Source organism: Coregonus lavaretus, assembly GCF_964263955.1.
Source record: "Coregonus lavaretus genome assembly, contig: HAP1_SCAFFOLD_1307, whole genome shotgun sequence".
Classification (NCBI taxonomy): Eukaryota; Metazoa; Chordata; class Actinopteri; order Salmoniformes; family Salmonidae; genus Coregonus; species Coregonus lavaretus.
The window spans coordinates 72,750-96,838 of NW_028162648.1; the positions used below are offsets into that span (position 1 = coordinate 72,750).

At 47.2% G+C, this 24,089-nt stretch overlaps 1 protein-coding gene across 1 annotated transcript in view; it reads right to left on the minus strand.

Moving 5' to 3' along the window:
- LOC311119065 (solute carrier family 35 member F3-like) overlaps window positions 1–24,089 on the minus strand; it is a gene marked incomplete at its 3' end in the record, with an annotated part of 56,415 nt that overhangs the window by 2,592 nt on the left and 29,734 nt on the right. Inside the window, exons 2-6 of the mRNA XM_084193817.1 lie at window positions 19,733–19,959; window positions 19,460–19,581; window positions 14,863–14,971; window positions 14,474–14,584; window positions 1,648–1,773 (exon numbers count right to left, since the gene is read on the minus strand). Coding sequence (XP_084049943.1) covers window positions 1,648–1,773; window positions 14,474–14,584; window positions 14,863–14,971; window positions 19,460–19,581; window positions 19,733–19,959 — 695 coding nt within the window. The remainder of the gene's footprint in view (window positions 1–1,647; window positions 1,774–14,473; window positions 14,585–14,862; window positions 14,972–19,459; window positions 19,582–19,732; window positions 19,960–24,089) is intronic.

Sequence of the window (24,089 nt, forward strand, 5' to 3'; positions counted from 1 at the left end):
CCAGCCATATTATAGAACAGGAGACACCACAGAACAGCCATATTATAGAACAGGAGGCACCACAGAGCAGCCATATTATAGAACAGGAGACACCACAGAGCAGCCATATTATAGAACAGGAGACACCACAGAGCAGCCATATTATAGAACAGGAGGCACCACAGAGCAGCCATATTATAGAACAGGAGACACCACAGACCAGCCGTATTATAGAACAGGAGACACCACAGAGCAGCCATATTATAGAACAGGAGACACCACAGACCAGCCATATTATAGAACAGGAGACACCACAGAGCAGCCATATTATAGAACAGGAGACACCACAGAGCAGCCATATTATAGAACAGGAGACACCACAGAACAGCCATATTATAGAACAGGAGGCACCACAGAGCAGCCATATTATAGAACAGGAGACACCACAGACCAGCCATATTATAGAACAGGAGACACCACAGAGCAGCCATATTATAGAACAGGAGACACCACAGAGCAGCCATATTATAGAACAGGAGACACCACAGAGCAGCCATATTATAGAACAGGAGACACCACAGAGCAGCCATATTTATTACCCATCAACCCCTCTTTGTGTCTGTCTGTCCTCCACAGGCAGTCATTATATATATCTGGGGACCCTAAGGGGTGCACATTTTGGTTGTTGCCCTAGCACTACACAGCTGATTCAAATAATCAAAGCTTGATGATGAGTTCATTATTTGAATCAGCTGTGTAGTACTAGGGCAAAAACCAAAACGTGCACCCCTTGGGAAACGCCGATACAGTGTATATACCCATCAATCTATCTGTCTGTCTGTCTGCCTGTCCAACCTGGCTATCAATTTGACCATCATACTGACTCTGAATGTCAGGTTCTGGAGGCCTATCAATGCACAAATTAAACACCAAACTACATACCCACACATCCATCCATCTGTCTGTTCAAACTATAATGATCTGCCTGTCACAGTCTGAACATCAAGTACTGCAGGTCTATCAAATTAAACACCAAACTAGATACCACAATTGCGGCCCTTTTAGCCCAGCCCAGATGTTTTAGAATGCTTCATAGTATTTCATAATATCTAATCTAGTCTCCTGTCACCTGATTATATAAGGAACAAATACAAGGAGCCTGGAGAGCCTGTCCCTGTATACACAAAGAATCCTTTCATCAGACCTAACGTTGCTCTTAATCTGTATCTCATAAAGGACGATGTTTGGGGGATTCATTCTTTGAAACGTTTAGAGTACATCTTCATCTCACTGAAGGAGATAGGTGAATGAAAAGAAAAATGGAGATACATAAAAGGTGTCAGAACTGACACACTCCCTTCCAACCACAAAGGATGAGGTGTTCCTTTGATGTTGTCCTTCATATGATAAAAACGACTTTTAAGAGAAGGCTATACCATGTCTAACAGTTAAGCAAACAAATGCGTCCTGTGTGTGTGTGTGTGTGTGTGTGTGTGTTCGTGCGGGCGTGCGTGTGAATGTGTGTGTGTGTGTGTGTGTGTTCGTGCCGGCGTGCGTGTGAATGTGTGTGTGTGTGTGTGTGTGTTCGTGCGGGCGTGCGTGTGAATGTGTGTGTGTTCGTGCGGGCGTGCGTGTGAATGTGTGTGTGCGTGTTTGTTCATAGCCTACCTTGTAGAGTGCAGACATTGAAGCGGAGGCCACAACAAAGGTGATTCCCATGACAGAGTGGCTGTGGAAACCGTCAGCGTACGTCATCATCACAATGCCAGCGATGGCAAAGATGGCCGCTACGATCTGCACAGGGAAAAGTGGAGAGGACACATTACAATATATACCACCTAGTAGGTTTTTTAAGGAGCGGGGCAGTCCCACTGCTTACATGTTATTGGATCGGATAGTGTAGAAGGAGGAAGGGGATTGTTAGGGTTGAACCGGGATGTGGACATGAAGCTAATATATAGTTAGGGTAATGGTTGAATTCTTTCACTTTGAATTCAATCTGGATATATTCATAGTGAAACTAGAAGTATGTCAACTGCAGTTAAATCTACCACAGATACATTTTCCTCCTGAGAAAGAAGAGTCACTGTTGACTTGACACACCAGGATCCACTTCTGATTTACTTTATACTTGGTCTGAGATCAGAGCATCAATCAGTAAGTGTGATGTGTCCCAAATGGCACCCTATTCCCCTGGGCCCTGGTCAAATGTAGTGCACTATAAAGGGAATAATTTGGAACACAACCTAAGACAGGTAGTAAAACCTGGAGCAGCCTTGAGCCCAGCGAGTGAGGTAAGTTATGGTCGGAGAACCTTACAGTAGCACTGAACAGGTTCACGCCCCAATGGCCTTGTGTGTGTCAGAGTGACAGGGTGTGTTTATATGTGTGTCCCTCTCTTTCACTCCCCTCTTCCTTTCCTCCAGCTGTTCCCCCTTCCTGTCCTCCAGCTGTTCCCCCTCCCTGTCCTCCAGCTGTTCCCCCTTCCTGTCCTCCAGCCGTTCCCCCTCCCTGTCCTCCAGCTGTACCCCCTCTCTTTCCTCCAGCCGTTCCCCCTCCCTGTCCTCCAGCTGTTCCCCCTCCCTGTCCTCCAGCTGTTCCCCCTCTCTTTCCTCCAGCCGTTCCCCCTCCCTTTCCTCCAGCCATTCCCCTCCCTGTCCTCCAGCCGTTCCCCCTCTCTTTCCTCCAGCCGTTCCCCCTCCATTTCCTCCAGCCGTTCCCCCTCCCTATCCTCCAGCCGTTCCCCCTCCCTTTCCTCCAGCTGTTCCCTCCCTTTCCTCCAGCTGTTCCCCCTCCCTGTCCTCCAGCTGTTCCCCCTTCCTTTCCTCCAGCTGTTCCCCCTCCCTTTCCTCCAGCTGTTCCCCCCCTTTCCTGCAGCTGACACCCCTCCCTGTCCTCCAGCTGTTCCCCCTCCCTTTCCTCCAGATGTTCCCCCTCCCTTTCCTCCAGCTGTTCCCCCTCCCTTTCCTCCAGCTGTTCACCCTCCCTTTCCTCCAGCTGTTCCCCCTCCCTTTCCTCCAGCTGTTCCCCCTCCCTGTCCTCCAGCTGTTCCCCCTTCCTTTCCTCCAGCTGTTCCCCCTCCCTGTCCTCCAGCTGTTCCCCCTCCCTGTCCTCCAGCTGTTCCCCCTCCCTGTCCTCCAGCTGTTCCCCCTATCTGTCCTCCAGCTGTTCCCTCTTCCTGTCCTCCAGCTGTTCCCCCTCCCTTTCCTCCAGCTGGTCCCTCCCACAGTAATGTATGTTGCTGGTGTAATGGTGAACACAATGCAAACACACACAAGCACCTGCACAAACACAAACACAGTCCTGATAATCAGATACTATCTGGTCCAGGGCCCAGTGGCTTTCCAATCAGTAAAGACAGTCTCCACCATGCAGGAAAGGAATGATGGGCTGTGTGTGTGTGTGTGTGTGTGAGTTGAATAGGGACTTGGCTTGGGCCAGCTGAGTGGAAGAGCACTGCATTAGAGAGGTGTCAGGAAGACAAACGATCCCTGTGATTAAACATGATGCTTCATTTGTAAATCGGGAGGTGCCGGAACAAAAAGTGAGTGTGAGAGGGGGGTGACCTGGGGGGCTCTGAGGTCGTGAGAGGGGGGTGACCTGGGTGGCTCTGAGGTCGTGAGGGGGGGTGACCTGGGGGCTCTGTGGTCGTGAGAGGGGGGTGACCTGGGGGGCTCTGAGGTACTGGAACGCATAATAACATTTCAAAAAATGTGCCAGATCCTGTTCCGGCAGGATGTGGCTCAAATTAAGCACTGGTTACACCTGGAAAGAGCCAAATGAACAGTAAACATTACACTCACAAAAGTTCCAAAATAATAAAGACATTTCAAATATCATATTATGTGCAAATAGTTAAAGTACAAAATAAATCAACATAAATATGGGTTGTATTTACAGTGGTGTTTGTTCTTCACTGGTTGCCCTTTTCTTGTGGCAACAGTTCACAAATCTTGCTGCTGTGATGGCACACTGTGGTATTTCACCCAGTAGATAAGGGAGTTTATCAAAATTGGGTTTGTTTTCTAATTCTTTATGGGTCTGTGTAATCTGAGGGAAATATGTGTCTCTAATATGGTCATACATTTGGCAGGAGGTTAGGAAGTGCAGCTCAGTTTCCACCTCATTTTGTGGGCAGTGTGCACATAGCCTGTCTTCTCTTGAAAGCCAGGTCTGCCTACAGCGGCCTTTCTCAATAGCAAGGCTATGCTCATAGTCTGTACATTATCACAGCTTTCCTTAAGTTTGGGTCAGTCACAGTGGTCAGGTATTCTGCCACTGTGTACTCTCTGTTTAGGGCCAAATACCATTGTAGTTTGCTCTGTTTTTTTGTTAATTATTTTCAATGTGTAATTATCTTTTTGTTTTCTCATGATTTGGTTGGGTCTAATTGTGTTGCTGTCCTGGGGCTCTGTGGGGTCTGTTTGTGTTTGTGAACAGAGCCCCAGGACCAGCTTGCTTAGGGGACTCTTCTCCAGGTTCATCTCTCTATAGGTGATGGCTTTGTTGTGGAAGGTTTGGGAATCACTTCCTTTTAGGTGGTTGTAGAATTTAATGGCTCTTTTCTGGATTTTGATAATTAGCGAGTATCGGTCTAATTCTATTCTGCATGCATTATTTGGTGTTTTACGTTATTTTTATGGATATTTTTGCATAATTCTGCATGCAGAGTCTCAATTTGGTGTTTGTCCCATTTTGTGAATTATTGGTTGGTGAGCGGACCCCAGACCTCACAACCATAAAGGGCAATGGGTTCTATAACTGATTCAATTATTTTTAGCAAGATCCTAATTGGTATGTTGAATTTTATGTTCCTTTTGATGGCATAGAAGGCCCTTCTTGCCTTGTCTCTCAGAGCGTTCACAGCTTTGTGGAAGTTACCTGTGGCGCTGATGTTTAGGCTGAGGTATGTGTAGTTTTTTTGTGTGCTCTAAGACAACGGTCTCTAGATGGAATTTGTATTGGTGGTCCTGGCAACTGGACCTTTTTTGGAACACCAATATCTTTGTCTTACTGAGATTTACTGTCAGGGCCCAGGTATGGGAGAATCTGTGCAGAAGATCTAGGTGCTGCTGTAGGCCCTCCTTGGTTGGTGACAGAAGCACCAGATCATCAGCAAACAGTAGACAATCGACTTCAGATTCTAGTAGAGTGAGGCCGGGTGCTGCAGACTGTTCTAGTGGCCTCGCCAATTCGTTTATATATCACCCTCTTTCTCCCTCTCTCTCTCTTTCTGCATTGCAGGCTGCCTGCCTGTCAGTCACCTCTTTAGCTACATAAAATATAGAATGACCTGCCAGTTCAACCCATTACGCAACGTTGACTTGAATGGGGATGTCCATTCTCTAGGAATGCCAGCTATGTCAGTCACATAGAAATATAATTACTAGAAGATATAACGCACCTCATACCATGGCAATCTGACTGGAACACTCATGGGTATACTCAATATGGCTGACATGGTAATTTTATTTCTATGGTCAGTCACCTTTCTACCGAGATTAGTTTCTCTGAGAAGCCTGCTGCTTTGCTGCATGGGTTTCTGGGAAATTGACCCTTTTGTTTTCCTTTCTCACACACTGCTGTGTCAGCAAACCCAAGGTCAGGGAATGGGGAAATGGACCAAGACTGGGTCTGTGCTCTGGGTTTGAGGCAGTCTCTCACTCACACTCCCACCAATCCACCACAACACTAGGCCACACTCGCAGAAGAGGTTTCTAACCCCAAGGGTCTTTCCGAGTTTAATAAAGGTTAAATGAAAATACAAAACTCCAGCGGAGAAATGTGTGTGTGACTGATTGGGTTAGAACCTGGGTGGGTCTCGTGTGCCTCAAGGGAGGCTGTGCTACCTTGCTGAGCTAAAGCCTAGGCAAGGTTACTCTCACACCTCTCACACCTCTCCATAACAACATAAAACTACAGGAGGGAGATACAGGACTCGGAGATACACTCAGAGATATAACTGCCAAAATAATGGAAACACTTGAGTAAATGAGGGATACAAAGTATATTGAAAGCAGGTGCTTCCACACAGGTGTGGTTCCTGAGTTAATTAAGCAATTAACATCCCATCATGCTTAGGGTCATGTGTAAAAATGCTGGGCAGGCCATTATTTTGGCCATTATTTTGGCTACCATGGCTATGCCCCCATAGGATGACAATGCCACCATCCACAGGGCACGAGTGGTCACTGAATGGTGAACATGAAAACGATGTAAACCATATGTCATGGCCGTCTCAGTCACCAGTTCTCAACCCAATTGAACACTTATGGGAGATTCTGGAGCCGCGCCTGAGACAGTGTTTTCCACCATCAACAAATCACCAAATTATGTAATTTCTCGTGGAAGAATGGTGTCGGATACCTCCAATAGAGTTCCAGACACTTGTAGAATCTGTGCCAAAGCACATTGAAGCTGTTCTGGCTCGTGGTGGCCCAACGCCCTATTAAGACACTTTATGTTGGTGTTTCCTTTATTTTGGCAGATACCTGTACATACAGTTCATTCGGAAAGTATTCAGACCCCTTGACTGTTTTCCACCTTTTGTTACGTTACAGCCTTATTCACAATGCAATAAATGCAATTAGACATGTCTATGTGTAGATTTGAATTCAGGCTGTAACACAACAAAATGTAGAGTAAGTCAAGGGGTATAAATACTTTCTGAAGGCGCTGTACGTACAGAATGGGAGAGATGCCATCCCTTATATAGCATCTCCTACTGACAGCTATCCACCCACCTCACCCAGGAAATAGCCCTGGGGCCCCGAGCCATCTGCAAGCTAAGTACCAGAACACTGCCATACTTCAGAGGGATGATCTGACTCTCCCCAGCCTCTCCCCAGCCTCTCCCCCTCGTACCCTCTCCTCTTCTCTCTCCCTCACTCTTCATTTTCATTTGAAGGAAAGCCCATCCATGATCCTCTGCATTACTGCAGACATCAAAACACTGCAATATCCATCACCAGTCAGAGAGAGAGAGAGAGCGAGAGTGAGAGTTAGAGAGAGAGAGGGAGAGAGGAGGGAGAGAGAGAGAATTAGAGGGAGAGAGAATTAGAGAGAGAGTAGGGATGAGGGAGAGAGGAGGGAGGAGGGAGAGGAGACAGGAGAGAGATGGGGGAGAGAGAGAGAGAGAAAGAAATAGGAGGATTACTCAGAGCTTTCATCACAGACGGGGGTAGTGAGGGATAATGACGGGAGGGAGAGCGAGAGAGAGCGAGGGAGACATTCAGATTAGCTGTTTTCCTTCCAGACCTTCCCTCTAGTTATTCACACATACAGTACATACACACATTCATTCATTTATCCGGATTAGTCACAGTGAGATAAAATGTATTTTGCAAGAGAGACCTGAACTTCTCAGAATAGGAGGGCGGATCTAGGATCAGTTTGACCTTTGAGATCATAATGAATATGATTATATGGACAGGGGGACCTGATGCTAAATCAGCCTTTCTACTCTGAGGCACTTTTTGAATAAGGGGACTGCATGGGACCTAGTTTGGGAGTTCTAAATCTAGGCTACAGGTTCATCAAGACAGGACTGTGCGGGACAATTTTTTTGGTACCGTGACTTTTTGTCTGGGCTGCTTCAAATGAGTTTGAGCCCGCTCCCACGAGATTTCATACCGCGCCCACAGGTTTTTTTTTGCCGACATCCCACCTGCTCCCGCCAGATCTCTTCCAGCTCCTGCCCAGTCCCACAATGTTAAAATTAAACATCTTGAAAACCACCATTTTATGCATTATATTGTGCAACGAATGCATAATTTCATAAAACATTTGCTGGTTGGAATAAAGTCATTTTATTAAAACAAACTCCAGTGTAAACAAACTCATTTGAAGTAGCCCAGACAAAAAGTCACTTAGAAAATGTGGGTCATCTCAACTCTAACTAAGAGAAGGGAAAGGCTATTAATAGGCTGACTATTGCCCAGTCATATTACCATTATTTCATTACCTTTAGAAAAGGATTAATAACATACTTTCCAGTGAGAAATGCAAGCTGATAATTGCTTACACAAACTAAATGACATGTGCCGCCACTGTTTGAAGCATCCGTGCGAGCCGGTTGTGTAAAGTCAGTCCCAGTTGGAGGTGGGGGGGGGGACACAAGCAGCCAGAATGACAGAGAGGGATTCATGTGATAGATAAGTGGTTTTATAACCAATTCGCAACACATTTAAAATGGCGATACAACCATTATACAATCATTTGCGGGTGTAAAATAATATTTTCGTCCTGAATGTGTCTTTCTGACCGCCCGGTGCCCGCCTGCAGCGTGAACCATTCCGACCGCGCCGCACACTTCTCTGTCGGGTCCCACTGGCGACCCGGGAATCCCGCTCTACATCAACACTAATTTCTGTCTTCTCTATCTCTCTGAGAGCAAACTGTTCCAGTTCAGAAGAGGATCATATATAAATAATGTCATTACAAGGACACAGCTAGCTGCAACCTGTTGTTGGCTAATTACCATTGCCCCTTAGCAAGCACCAGTTAGCCTCGAGCTAGCCTCGAGCCAGGCCCATCTCCCGGCTATCTACCTCTCTGTCAACCGGACGGGACCTCCTAGTGTTGACACTGAGCCCCGCCGATCCAACACGACTGGTTTGCCGACAAAATCGTCTGATTTGGTTTTAACAGGCTTCCCGTTACGACGTCGACCACGAAGATCCATCTGCTAGCCCCGGCCCGCTAGCACACGCAAACTACAACTGTGCTTCCTGCTAGCCTGTGCTGTAGCACCAATTTCAAACTGCTCTCGGACTCACATATTGCTGTTCACTGGACCTTATGATCACTCAGCTGCACAGCTGATGTCTGCTGGACTGTTCCTTTACACGGTACCCTGTCCTGTTTATTCTGTTTAGCCTCAGCCCAAACTTTATCGCCATTACCAGTTGTTATCTTAGCTCTCTCTAATAACACCTGTGATTGCTTTATGCCTCTCTCCCATGTCAATATGCCTTGCTTATTGCTGTTCCAGCTAGTTCTTATTATACAATTTCACTGTAGAAACCCAAGTCCCTCTCAAACTGCCTCAAATAGTTCCTTTGTTCCACCCCCCATACACGCCGAGACCGGCTCAATCGGTGCCTCCAGTGATGCTATCTCTTTCATTGTTACCTAACGCTTAGGTTTACCTCAACAGTACTCATATCCTTCCATATCCCTTTCTGTACAGAATGCCCTGAATCTTTTCTACAACGCCCGGAAATCTGCCCCCTTTATTCTCTGTACCCAACGCACTAGAAGACCAGTTCTTAAAGCCTTTAGCCGTATCCTTATTCTACTCCTCCTCTGTTCCTCTGGTGATGTAGAGGCTAACCCAGGCCCTGCAGCCCCCAGTATCACTCCTACTCCCCAGGAGCTATCATTTGTTGACTTCTGTAACCATAAAAGCCTTGGTCTTCTTCCTAAGTTTGAGTTATTCACTGCGTTAGCACACTACGACAACCCTGATGTTCTAGCAGTGTCTGAATCCTGGCTTAGGAAGGCCACCAAAAATTCTGAAATTTCCATCCCCAACTATAACATTTTACGTCTAGATAGAACTGCCAATGGGGGTGGAGTTGCAATCTACTGTAGAGATAGCCTGCAGAGCTCTATCATACTATCATACTCTGTCACACCCTGGCTCTGGGACTCTATATGTTGAGCCAGGGTGTGTTCATTCTGTGGTGTTCATTCTAGTTTGTTGTATTCTATGTTTGCCTGAGTGACTCCCAATCAGAGGCAACGAGTGTCAGCTGTTGGCTGGTTGTCTCTGATTGGGAGCCATATTTAAACTGTCTGTTTTCCCTTTGTGTTTGTGGGTTTTTGTTCCGTGTTCGGTCATTGATACCGTTGGACGTCACGAGTCGTTTCTTGTTTTGTATTGTGTTTAAACTTTAACTAATTAAAGTATGTTTGTTCATCACGCTGCGCCTTGGTCTGTTCCATATGACGATCGTGACAGAAAAACCCACCTCGACTGGATCAAGCAGCGTGACGAGGAGAGAGGATGGACTTGGGAGGAGATGAGTGCGAGTCTGGCAAGAAGGATGGAGGCCTTGGCCACGGGTAGGAGTGAAGCCCATACATTTTTTAGGGGGGGCTAACGCCGTGGACGACGGGGCAGCAGGAGGCCGCCAGGTTACGGGAGTCACTGGTCACCAGGGGGAAGGAGGATGTAGAGGCACGGCGAGAGGTACTGGCGTGTGTTGCCAGTCCGGTCCGGCCTGTTCCTGATCCCCACGTAGGGCCAGTGGTGTGTGTTCCCAGTACGGTCCGGCCTGTTCCTGCCACTCGCACCAAGTCAGTGGTGCGCTTCGTCAGCCCGGCACGGCCCGTTCCTGCTCCCCGCACCAAGTCAGTGGTGCGCGTCGTCAGCCCGGTCCGGCCCATTCCTGCTCCCCGCACCAAGTCAGTGGTGCGTTTCGTCAGCCCGGTCCGGCCCGCTCCTGCTCCCCGCACCAAGTCAGTGGTGCGCTTCTTCAGCCCGGTCCGGCCCGCTCCTGCTCCCCGCACCAAGTCAGTGGTGCGTTTCGTCAGCCCGGCGCGGCCCGCTCCTGCTCCCCACACCAAGCCAGTGGTGTGCGTCGTCAGTCCGGCACGGGCCGTGCCTGTTCCACCGGTGGCTGGTCCGGCACCGGTCAGATGCTTCGCGCCGGAGCTAGAGCAATCCGCTCCACCAGTGTCAAGTTCAGCTCCAGCCAGCGGGGCCAGACTGGACCAGGGGCGCTATGGGGGGTTAATTGGAGGGTGGTGGTCAAGGCCGGAGCCAGAACCGCCGCCGAGGAGGTATGCCCGCCCTTCCCTGTTTTGTTTTAGTTGAGGCGCGGTCGCAGTCCGCGCCTTTAGGGGGGGGTACTGTCACACCCTGGCTCTGGGACTCTATATGTTGAGCCAGGGTGTGTTCATTCTGTGGTGTTCATTCTAGTTTGTTGTATTCTATGTTTGCCTGAGTGACTCCCAATCAGAGGCAACGAGTGTCAGCTGTTGGCTGGTTGTCTCTGATTGGGAGCCATATTTAAACTGTCTGTTTTCCCTTTGTGTTTGTGGGTTTTTGTTCCGTGTTCGGTCATTGATACCGTTGGACGTCACGAGTTGTTTCTTGTTTTGTATTGTGTTTAAACTTTAACTAATTAAAGTATGTTTGTTCATCACGCTGCGCCTTGGTCTGTTCCATATGACGATCGTGACATACTCACACAAATTATCAACAAACCTACCAGGTACAACCCTAAATCCGTAAACATGGGCACCCTCATAGATATCATCCTGACTAACTTACCCTCTAAATACACCTCCGCTGTCTTCAACCAGGATCTCAGCAATCACTGCCTTATTGCCTGCGTCCGTAACGGGTCCGCGGTCAAACGACCACCCCTCATCACTGTCAAACGATCCCTAAAACACTTTAGCGAGCAAGCCTTCCTAATTGACCTGGCCCAGGTATCCTGGATGGATATAGATCTCATTCCGTCAGTAGAGGATGCCTGGTTGTTCTTTAAAAGTAATTTCCTCTCAATCTTAAATAAACATGCCCCATTCAAAAAATACAGAACTAAGAACAGATATAGCCCCTGGTTCTCCTCAGACTTGACTGCCCTTGACCAGCACAAAAACATCCTGTGGCGTACTGCATTAGCATCAAATAGCCCCCGCGATATGCAACTTTTCAGGGAAGTTAGGAACCAATATACACAAGCAGTTAGGAAAGCAAAGGCTAACTTTTTCAAACAGAAATTTGCATCCTGTAGCACTAACTCCAAAAAGTTTTGGGACACTGTAAAGTCCATGGAAAATAAGAGCACTTCCTCCCAGCTGCCCACTGCACTGAGGCTAGGAAACACTATCACCACCGATAAATCTACAATAATCGAGAATTTCAACAAGCATTTTGCTACGGCTGGCCATGCTTTCCACCTGGCTACCACTACCCCGGCCACCAGCTCTGCACCCTCCGCTGCAACTTGCCCATGCCCCCCCCCCCCCCCCCGCTTCTAACCAGGTGTCTGGTTAGACTGTAAACTCTCCTTCCAGACTCACATTAAGAATCTCCAATCCACAGTTAAATCTAGAATTGGCTTCCTATTTCGCAACAAAGCCTCCTTCACTCATGCTGCCAAACATGCCCTCGTAAAACTGATTATCCTACCGATCCTTGACTTCGGCGATGTCATTTACAAAATAGCCTCCAACACTCTACTCAGCAAATTGGATGTAGTCTATCACAGTGCCATCCGTTTTGTCTCCAAAGCCCCATACACTACACACCACTGTGACCTGTACGCTTTATCTTGGCCAGGTCGCAGTTGTAAATGAGAACTTGTTCTCAACTGCCTTACCTGGTTAAATAAAGGTTAAATAAAATAAAAATAAAAATAAAACACTTCAGTTTCCACATTAGGCTTTTCAGTACCGCTGTAGAGAGAAGGACACACTTCAGTTTCCACATTAGGCTTTTCAGTACCGCTGTAGAGAGAAGGACACACTTCAGTTTCCACATTAGGCTTTTCAGTACCGCTGTAGAGAGAAGGACACACTTCAGTTTCCACATTAGGCTTTTCAGTACCGCTGTAGAGAGAAGGACACACTTCAGTTTCCACATTAGGTTTTACGGTACCGCTGTAGAGAGAAGGGAACTCTCAGCCAGCCAGGACATCCTTAGCTTGGTTCTATCCAGCAACTTACTTATAGTTACTTTTCAGAATACCTTTGGTGCAGCAAGGTACATTGTTAATTTGACAAACTCTCTCGCAGAGTGACGCCAAGGTCCAAGTTCATTAACAATCATCTAACAATAACCCTTAATGAAATATCCCCCAGCCCTGACGGAGCAGTTACATCCACTTGAAAGCAAATGTTTTTTTTCTGCACTGCAGTACAGGTTATCTTCTGAATGCCCAAAACTTGATTGAGTTTACCTGGCTTAATGGAATAGTTCCAAAACTGTAAACAGTATTTAAAATACTTAAAATAGTTTTTGAACCGAGGCCTGCTCTCCATGCCCTCAACTCTGAACGCAGGTCTGCTCTCCATGCCCTCAACTCTGAACCCAGGTCTGCTCTCCATGCCCTCAACTCTGAACCCAGGTCTGCTCTCCATGCCCTCAACTCTTCTGAACCCAGGCCTGCTCTCCATGCCCTCAACTCTTCTGAACCCAGGTCTGCTCTCCATGCCCTCAACTCTGAACCGAGGCCTGCTCTCCATGCCCTCAACTCTTCTGAATCCAGGTCTGCTCTCCATGCCCTCAACTCTGAACCCAGGTCTGCTCTCCATACCCTCAACTCTGAACCCAGGTCTGCTCTCCATGCCCTCAACTCTGAACCGAGGCCTGCTCTCCATGCCCTCAACTCTTCTGAACCCAGGTCTGCTCTCCATGCCCTCAACTCTGAACCCAGGTCTGCTCTCCATACCCTCAACTCTTCTGAACCCAGGTCTGCTCTCCCTGCCCTCAACTCTTCTGAACCCAGGTCTGCTCTCCATACCCTCAACTCTTCTGAACCCAGGTCTGCTCTCCATGCTCTCAACTCTGAACCCAGGTCTGCTCTCCATGCCCTCAACTCTGAACACAGGTCTGCTCTCCATGCCCTCAACTCTTCTGAACCCAGGTCTGCTCTCCATGCCCTCAACTCTTCTGAACCCAGGTCTGCTCTACATGCCCTCAACTCTTCTGAACTCAGGTCTGCTCTCCATGCCCTCAACTCTTCTTACTGAATCCTCTTAATTCCTTTGGGGAACACAGGGCTCCAGAACAGAGAAGGTTTAGGCTGCGTCTCAAATGGCAACCTATTTCCTATGTAGTACTACCTTTGACCAGGGCACATATCACTCTGGTCAAAAGTAGTGTACTATAAAGGAAATAGGTTGCCATTTGTGATGCAAACTAGGCTCCAACAAAGAGAGGTTTTAATAGAAAGGAAGTGTCAGAGTCTGGGAGGCAGGGAGCAATTAGCCCCTGGTTCATCCAGGTTAAAGCCCACTAGAACAGGGAATCAGGGACACACAGTTAATTACTGTCTGCTCTAACTTAATTAGGTAGGACCTAGCTAGTTCAACTGAAACTGAGTCTGTGGTCATAATTAGGTAGGACCTAGCTAGTTCAACTGAAACTGAGTCTGTGGTCATAATTAGGTAGGACCTAGCTAGTTCAACTGAAACTGAGTCTGTGGTCATAATTAGGTAGGACCTAGCTAGTTCAACTGAAACTGAGTCTGTGGTCATAAATAGGTAGGACCTAGCTAGTTCAACTGAGACTGAGTCAGTGTTCTACAAGATAAAGAAAGGGGACGTTTTTATCTACCCATGAAGTGAACTCTCATCTACTCATACCTGGAGGAATCTCCAGTCAGAATGCTATCTCTCTTCGTAGGTTCCCAGGACATCTCCTGACAGACTTTGTGCGTTAAACACACACGCACACACACACACACACACACACACACACACACACACACACACACACACACACACACACAGACCCACACGCAGAGTAACTCACCCTGACGCCCATGAAGCGGTCTCTCAGTACGATCCAGGAGAGAAGGAATACGAAGGCCTTGTTGCAGCAGAACAGAGCTGACACGTCTGTAGTGTTGATCTTCCTCAGGGCCTGCGTTAGAGACAAGATCACATGCCACAGCTTAAAATGACCCACTTCGCCCAATTGCTAGATTTTCGGTGGCATAGTCGGCTAAGATGTTGTCACGTGTGTTTTTGAAGCAGAGGGTCAATAGTTTGAGTCCAGTAAGGGGACAGGGACGGTGAAGGAAGCTATACTGCTAAGCACAGCGACGCCTGTTACAGCTGCAGTCACTATACAATACTGTCACAGTCCCTAACCTGACACACACACACACATCCCAGGTTGAGGGGAAAGCAGCACAGTACCTGTAGGTACAGATAGTTGGTGAGGATCCACAGCAAGCCGAACGGAGCCACCTTACTGAAGAACACCTTGGCTGTCAGCCCGTCGTCCCCGAAGAACCGACAACACTCCCTATAGAGGAACACACACAGATGATCACACACAGGCATGCATGCACGCACACACATGCACACACACACACACACACAAAAAGGTGCACGCACAGGTACACGTACATTTAAACACACACAAACACAGAATCACATGTTAGTGTTAGTATACATAGTATATGATAGTGATGGGGGAAACCGATACAGTTACTTATCACAATATTATTTTGGACGATATTATATTGATACTTTGACTCCAAGTATCGATATGTAAAAAAAATACATATATACTGCATATATACAGTATATATATCTATAATTATACTGTACAGTGCATTCAGAAATTTTGTTACAGCCTCATCAAAAATTGCCTCATCAATCTACACACAATACCCCATAACGACAAAGCAAAAACAGGTTTTTAGACATTTTTGCAAATGTATTACAAATAAAAAACGTAAATATCACATTTACATAAGTATTCAGACCCTTTACTCAGTACTTTGTTGAAGCACCTTTGGCAGCGATTACAGCCTCGAGTCTTCTTGGGTGTGACGCTACTAGCTTGGCAGAAATCCCGCTATGCCCTCCGACGAACCATCAAACAGGCAAAGAGTCAATATAGGACTAAGATTGAATGGTACTACATTGGCTCTGACGCTCGTCGGATGTGGCAGGGCTTGAAAACTATTACAGACTACAAAGGGAAGCACAGCCGCGAGCTGCCCAGTGACACAAGCCTACCAGACGAGCTAAACCACTTCTATGCTCGCTTCGAGGCAAGCAACACTGAAGCATGCATGAGAGCACCAGCTGTTCCGGATGACTATGTGATCACGCTCTCCATGGCGATGTGAGTAAGACTTTTAAGCAGGTCAACATTCACAAGGCCGCAGGGCCAGACGGATTACCAGGACGTGTACTCCGAGCATGTGCTGACCAACTGGCAAGTGTCTTCACTGACATTTTCAACATGTCCCTGACTGAGTCTGTAATACCAACATGTTTCAAGCAGACCACCATAGTCCCCGTGCCCAAGGACTCTAAGATAACCTGCCTAAATGACTACCGACCCGTAGCACTGACGTCTGTAGCCATGAAGTGCTTTGAAAGGCTGGTCATGGCTCACTTCAACAGCATTATCCCAGAAACCCTAGACCCACTCCAATTTGCATACCGCCCCAACAGATCCACAGATGATGCAATCTCTATTGCACTCCACACTGCCCTTTCCCACCTGGACAAGAGGAACACCTACGTGAGAATGCTATTCATTGACTACAGCTCAGCATTCAACACCATAGTGCCCTCTAAGCTCATCACTAAGCTAAGGATCCTGGGACTAAACACCTCCCTCTGCAACTGGATCCTGGACTTCCTGACGGGCCGCCCCCAGGTGGTAAGGGTAGGTAACAACACATCTGCCACACTGATCCTCAACACGGGGGCCCCTCAGGGGTGCGTGCTCAGTCCCCTCCTGTACTCTCTGTTCACCCATGACTGCATGGCCAGGCACGACTCCAACACCATCATTAAGTTTGCCGACGACACAACAGTGGTAGGCCTGATCACCGACAACGATGAGACAGCCTATAGGGAGGAGGTCAGAGACCTGGCCGTGTGGTGCCAGGACAACAACCTCTCCCTCAACGTGACCAAGACAAAGGAGATGATTGTGGACTACAGGAAAAAAAAGAGGACTGAGCACGCCCCCATTCTCATCGACAGGGCTGTAGTGGAACAGGTTGAGAGCTTCAAGTTCCTTGGTGTCCACATCACCAACGAACTAGCATGGTCCAAACACACCAAGACAGTCGTGAAGAGGGCACGACAAAGCCTTTTCCCCCTCAGGAGACTGAAAAGATTTGGCATGGGTCCTCAGATCCTCAAAAAATTATACAGCTGCACCATCGAGAGCATCCTGACTGGTTGCATCACCGCCTGGTATGGCAACTGCTTGGCCTCCGACCGCAAGGCACTACAGAGGGTAGTGCGTACGGCCCAGTACATCACTGGGGCCAAGCTTCCTGCCATCCAGGACCTCTATACCAGGCGGTGTCAGAGGAAGGCCCTCAAAATTGTCAAAGACTCCAGCCACCCTAGTCATAGACTGTTCTCTCTGCTACCGCACGGCAAGCGGTACCGGAGTGCCAAGTCTAGGTCCAAAAGACTTCTCAACAGCTTCTACCCCCAAGCCATAAGACTCCTGAACAGCTAATCATGGCTACCCGGACTATTTGCACTGCCCCCCCACCCCATCCTTTTTACGCTGCTGCTACTCTGTTAATTATTTATGCATAGTCACTTTAACTCTACCCACATGTACATATTACTTCAACTACCTCAACTAGCCGGTGCCCCCGCACATTGACTCTGCACCGGTACCCCCCTGTATATATAGCCTCCCTACTGTTATTTTATTTTACTTCTGCTCTTCTGCTCTTTAAAATAAATGCACTGTTGGTTAAGGGCTGTAAGTAAGCATTTCACTGTAATGTCTGCACCTGTTGTATTCGGCGCATGTGACCAATAAAATTTGATTTGATTTGAGATCTGTATTTGAGAAGTTTCTCCCATTCTTCTCTGCAGATCCTCTCAAGCTCTGTCATGTTGGATGGGGAGCGTCGCTGCACAGCTATTTTCAGGTCTCTCCAGAGATGTTCGATTGGGTTCAAGTCCGGGCTCTGGCTGGGCCACTCAAGGACATTCAGAGACTTGTCCCGAAGCCACTCCTGTGTTGTCTTAGCTGTGTGCTTAGGGTCATTGTCCTGTTGGAAGGTGAACCTTCGCCCCAGTCTGAGGCCCTGAGCGCTCTGGAGCAGGTTTTCATCAAAGATCTCTAAAACCTAAGCCCTGGACTTCAGCCTGGAACTAAACTCAAGCACCAGATTAAGGCCGGGATTCCATCTGTTTTCATGTTGTCAACAATGCAGCTTTTAAAGACAATTTCCGATTGAGCCATCATATGCAGCGTTTACCGGGAATGGGATCTCCGTAAATATGGAACATTGCCTTCAAAAGCCACATTGTCGACAACCTGCAATCATATTGAATCCCGATGACTGCGATTGGCGTCTGCCATATTGTCATGTATCTGTTATGTAATGTGGACTGGTGCCAGCTCTTCCACCCACTGTGTGGACTAACACATGCTAGGGCAGGGCTGCTTTAGGCCAGGAGAGGAGAGTCTGGGATGGGAGAGGAGAGGAGAGGAGAGAGCATCTGGCAGCTTCACTGAAGTATCTCCTCATCTCCCACAAAGCAGTGCATTCCACATTTCAGCCTCGCTAAAACTGCTCTCCAGCCCCTGCATTTTCCAGGAGATCAGAACTCTGTTCATATTTCATTTGTTTTATGAAAGGACAGAGGGACGGGAGAGCAGGATGTGTCCCTAATGGTACCCTATTCCCTACAGTGCATTACCCTTAACCAGGGCCTAGTGCTCTAGTTTTGACCGGAGCCCTATGATCCCTGGTCAAAATATGTGCACTGTAAAGGGAATAGGGTACCATTTGGGACGTAGCCACTAGGTAGAGGGGGACAGATAGAGAGTGGCCCAGGTCGATATGTAGTCCAGAATCAGGGGAGCTACCATTAGACCAGACTATGGTATAACACAAGCCCTGCTTCCTCAATACATTAGACCAGACTATGGTATAACACAAGCCCTGCTTTCTCAATACATTAGACCAGACTATGGTATAACACAAGCCCTGCTTTCTCAATACATTAGACCAGACTATGGTATAACACAAGCCCTGCTTTCTCAATACATTAGACCAGACTATGGTATAACACGCGCCCTGCTTCCTCAGTGTTAGAAAGCTAACATCATAAAGGCTGTTCAGTATGCAGGCCACGCAGTCAGAGCCAGGGGAGCAGGGAGAGCCCAGAACCAGATCCTTGCATAAGCACTTTTAGAAGCTCCGACACACACGCACACACACGCACACACAGACACACACGTACGAGCATGAGCGCACGACTGGAAGCACTCACAGGCATGCAGGCACGTATGCACACACACGCACTCGCACGCACACACATGCACATACACACACACACCTCAATGTGTGTGCAGCAGCAGCCCAGTGGGTTATAGAGATAAGGGATTTCTCTCAGAGGAAGAGCACGTCATGTGACTAAGCTGATCTAACTGTAGGCGCTGGCTTTTATTCAACTAGACTGCTGCTGTTCAACACATTACACTTCCCACTTAACTTTGGAAAGTAATGACTTTTTACCTAGACTTTTAGACAACCAGAGGTAATATTAAACCCACAGCCATCATGAAACACCAGAGCCACTATTATGATGCATAAACTTGGTACAATGCTTATATATCACAACAAGGCTATATTTGGCAATTCCATGATACTCCGCTACGCCTCTCAATGCAGTCTGAAATAGTTTTTCACTCCTTCTTTGTCCCCTGGTGTCCGTTGATGAACCTTTAGGACAACAGTTGATGTAAACAGTATAAATCCATTGTATTTGATTGATGGATTACCTGAACCTCTGTCTGGGGGTCTGTCTCTCGGGGCTCTTCCACAGGTGTCCGATGTAGTAGAGGGGGAAGAAGAGGCAGTTCCAGGTGGTGGCGAACCAGGTGAGGGTGAAGGGAGCGTCGAACTGGGTATCCACAACAAAACAAAGGACTTTAACATTCTTATTAACATGTTTCATCTGCCACTTGCTAGCACTCCGTTGTGGATCGTGTGAATCTGAGTTTGAGTGTGTGTATGTGTTACGTTTAGCATGTAGCTTCCGTCAGGTTCTTTACCTGCTTAAAGGTGAGCTTGGCCAGCTGGGTGGACCCGGCCCATGACGAGCACACGCACATCACCATGGCAACGCCCCACAGCACCTTCTGCACCTGTACGGCCGTGATTTTGATGCAGCAGCGAAGTCTCCGCCTCCCCGTAGCAGGCTCCGCCCCCGGTGCCCCGCCGTTCGCCGCCTGGCCGTCCGCTGTGCTGCCCACCACATTCTCCCTGGGACGGTCTTCTCCTGAGCACAAATAAAATAAATTTTTTATTAATTAAGAATATCATTACTGCCAAAAGAAAACCTTGTAACACCTTGTTACCTCCTAACTACATATTTGTTCTATTTGTTTTTACATTCATTTAAATCAGTAGCTCCCCTCAATGTACTCTAGGTCTATGTTTTTACATGAATTTAAATCAGGAACTCCCCTCAACGTACTCTAGGTTTACGTTTTTACATGAATTTAAATCAGTAACTCCCCTCAGAAGAGTTGAATACAGCACTACAGTATGAGACCAGGGTAGTAATTTTCTGTGGGACTAGAAATATAATTAAAGATGTCATTAGATGGCATTAGAGACCCATTACTGCTAAATCCTACAGATTCTATGGGGCTATTTCTGCCATTATAATACATTGAGACAACCGTAAACTTTATTGCATTCTTCAATTCAATAAGCTATTACGACTCCTCTATGTCTATTATCCACACTGGATCATCCATCATTTGAAGTAGCCTGTCACTTTCAATACGTTTAGGTCATTCACACAATGTCAACGCATTCTACATACAATAACCTATTAGAGCTTACAGTATCTATGCAAACACTAAATGTTTCATCCTCCACTGAATATTCAGTAATTTAAAGTAATTTTTGTCTCTTTCAGGTCGTTTCCAGTTTTTAACTGAACTTGGACGAAATCTATTAGACAAAATCTGGTGTTCGAGTGTGGCAGTGTGTGTGGCAGTGTGTGTGGCAGTGTGTGTGGCAGTGTGTGTGGCAGTGTGTGTGGCAGTGTGTGTGGCAGTGTGTGTGGCAGTGTGTGTGGCAGTGTGTGTGTGGCAGTGTGTGTGTGGCAGTGTGTGTGGCAGTGTGTGTGGCAGTGTGTGTGGCAGTGTGTGTGGCAGTGTGTGTGGCAGTGTGTGTGGCAGTGTGTGTGGCAGTGTGTGTGGCAGTGTGTGTGGCAGTGTGTGTGTGGCAGTGTGTGTGTGGCAGTGTGTGTGGCAGTGTGTGTGGCAGTGTGTGTGGCAGTGTGTGTGGCAGTGTGTGTGGCAGTGTGTGTGGCAGTGTGTGTGGCAGTGTGTGTGGCAGTGTGTGTGTGGCAGTGTGTGTGTGGCAGTGTGTGTGGCAGTGTGTGTGTGGCAGTGTGTGTGTGGCAGTGTGTGTGGCAGTGTGTGTGTGGCAGTGTGTGTGGCAGTGTGTGTGGCAGTGTGTGTGTGGCAGTGTGTGTGGCAGTGTGTGTGGCAGTGTGTGTGGCAGTGTGTGTGTGGCAGTGTGTGTGTGGCAGTGTGTGTGGCAGTGTGTGTGTGGCAGTGTGTGTGGCAGTGTGTGTGGCAGTGTGTGTGTGGCAGTGTGTGTGTGGCAGTGTGTGTGGCAGTGTGTGTGGCAGTGTGTGTGTGGCAGTGTGTGTGGCAGTGTGTGTGTGGCAGTGTGTGTGTGGCAGTGTGTGTGGCAGTGTGTGTGGCAGTGTGTGTGGCAGTGTGTGTGTGGCAGTGTGTGTGGCAGTGTGTGTGGCAGTGTGTGTGGCAGTGTGTGTGGCAGTCAGTCTGCAGCCAAACAGAGGACAGGAGAGGGCAGGGGCTGATACCCAATCTGAGACGACTTCTACTCAGGAGTCTCTGCAACTTGACTTACAATGACACACACACACACACACACACACACACACACACACACACACACACACACACACACACACACACACACACACACACACACACACACACACACACACACACCTCCTTCATGTCTCTTCCATCATTCTGCCTGTCTGGAACATGTCCGGACTGACTTTGTCTGACTGTGACTTTGAAGAAGTGATTCATGTTTTAGAGAAAACTTGTGTGCACACAAAACGTACTGTAGGTGCTTGAAAACACACAGATATTATTGGAGAGGGAAAGAGCCAGTAAATGTCTTTATACAAACATACTGTCTCTCTTTCTAGAGCCATATAAACATACAGTACCAGTCAAAGGTTTGGACACTCCTACTCATTCAAGGGTTTTTCCTTATTTTTTACTATTTTCTACATTGTAGAATAATAGTGAATACATCAAAACTATGAAATAACACATATGGAATCATGTAGTAAATAAAAAAGTGTTAAACAAATCAAAGCATATTTTATATTTGAGAATCTTCAAATAGCCACCCTTTGCCTTGATGACAGCTTTGCACACCCTTGGCATTCTCTCAACCAGCTTCACCTGGAATGCTTTTCCAACAGTCTTGAAGGAGTTTCCACGTATGCTGAGCACTTGTTGGCTGCTTTTCCTTCACTCTGTGGTCCGACTCATCCCAAACCATCTCAATTGGGTTGAGGTCGGGGGATTGCGGTCCTCTGTAGCTCAGCTGGTAGAGCACGGCGCTTGTAACGGCAAGGTAGTGGGTTCGATCCCCGGGATCGAACCCATACACAAAAAATAAAAAAATAAAAATGTATGCACGCATGACTGTAAGTCGCTTTGGATAAAAGCGTCTGCTAAATGGCATATTATTATTATTATTATTGTGGAGGCCAGGTCATCTGATGCAGAACTCCATCACTCTCCTTCTTGGTAAAATAGCCCTTACACAGTCTGGAGGTCTGTTGGGTCATTGTCCTGTTTAAAAACAAATGATAGTCCCACTAAGCCCAAACCAGATGGGATGGCGTATCGCTGCAGAATGCTGTGGTAGCCATGCTGGTTAAGTGTGCCTTGAATTCTAAATAAATCACAGACAGTGTCACCAGCAAAGCACCCCCACACCATAACACATCCTCCTCCATGCTTTACGGTGGGAAATACACATGCAGAGATCATCCGTTCACCCACACCGCATCTCACGAAGCCACGGCGATTGGAACCAAAAATCTCAAATTTGGACTCCAGACCAAAGGACAAATTTCCACCGGTCTAATGTCCATTGCTCATGTTTCTTGGCCCAAGCAGGTCTCTTCTTCTTATTGGTGTCATTTTTTAGTGGGTTCTTTGCAGCAATTCGACCATGAAGGCCTGATTCACACAGTCTCCTCTGAACGGCTGATGTTGAGATGTGTCTGTTACTTGAACTCTGTGAAGCATTTATTTGCGTTGCAATTTCTGAGGCTGGTAACTCTACTGAACTTATCATCTGCAGCATAGTTAACTCTGGGTCTTCCATTCCTGTCGCGGTCCTCATGAAAGCCAGTTTCATCAAAGCGCTTGATGGTTTTTGCAACTCCACTTGAATAAACTTTCAAATTTCTTGACATTTTCCATATTGACTGACGTTCATGTCTTAAAGTAATAATGGACTGTCGTTTCTCTTTGCTAATTTGAGCTGTTCTTGCCATAATAGGGACTTGGTATTTTACCAAATAGGGCTATATTCTGTATACCCCTCCTACCTTGTCACAACACAACTGATTGGCTAAAAAGCATTAAGAAGGAAAGAAATTCCACAAATTAACTTTTAAGAAGGCACACCTGTTAATTGAAATGCATTCCAGGTGACTACCTCATGAAGCTGGTTGAGAGAATGCCAAGAGTGTGCAAAGCTGTCATCAAGGCAAAGGGTGGATTTTTGAAGAATCTCAAATCTCAAATATATTTTGATTTGTTTAACACTTCTTTGGTTACTACATGATTCCATATGTGTTATTTCATAGTTTTGATGTCTTCACTTATATTCTACAATGTAGAAAATAGTAAAAATAAAGAAAAACCCTTGAATGAGTAGGAGTGTCCAAACCTTTGACTGGTACTGTACATTCTTCCATACATGAAAACAGATCCAGACCAACACTCACATAAACAACCTCAATAAATAACATAGCTATAGCATCACTAACAGGGCTACAGCATCACCAACAGGGCTACAGCATCACCAACAGGGCAACAGCATCACCAACAGGGCAACAGCATCACCAACAGGGCAACAGCATCACCAACAGGGCAACAGCATCACCAACAGGGCTATAGCATCACCAACAGGGCAACAACATCACCAACAGGGCAACAACATCACCAACAGGCCAACAGCATCACCAACAGGGCTATAGCATCACCAACAAGACAACAGCATCACCAACAGGGCAATAGCATCACCAACAGGGCAACAGCATCACCAACAAGGCTATAGCATCACCAACAGGGCAACAGCATCACCAACAGGGCAACATCA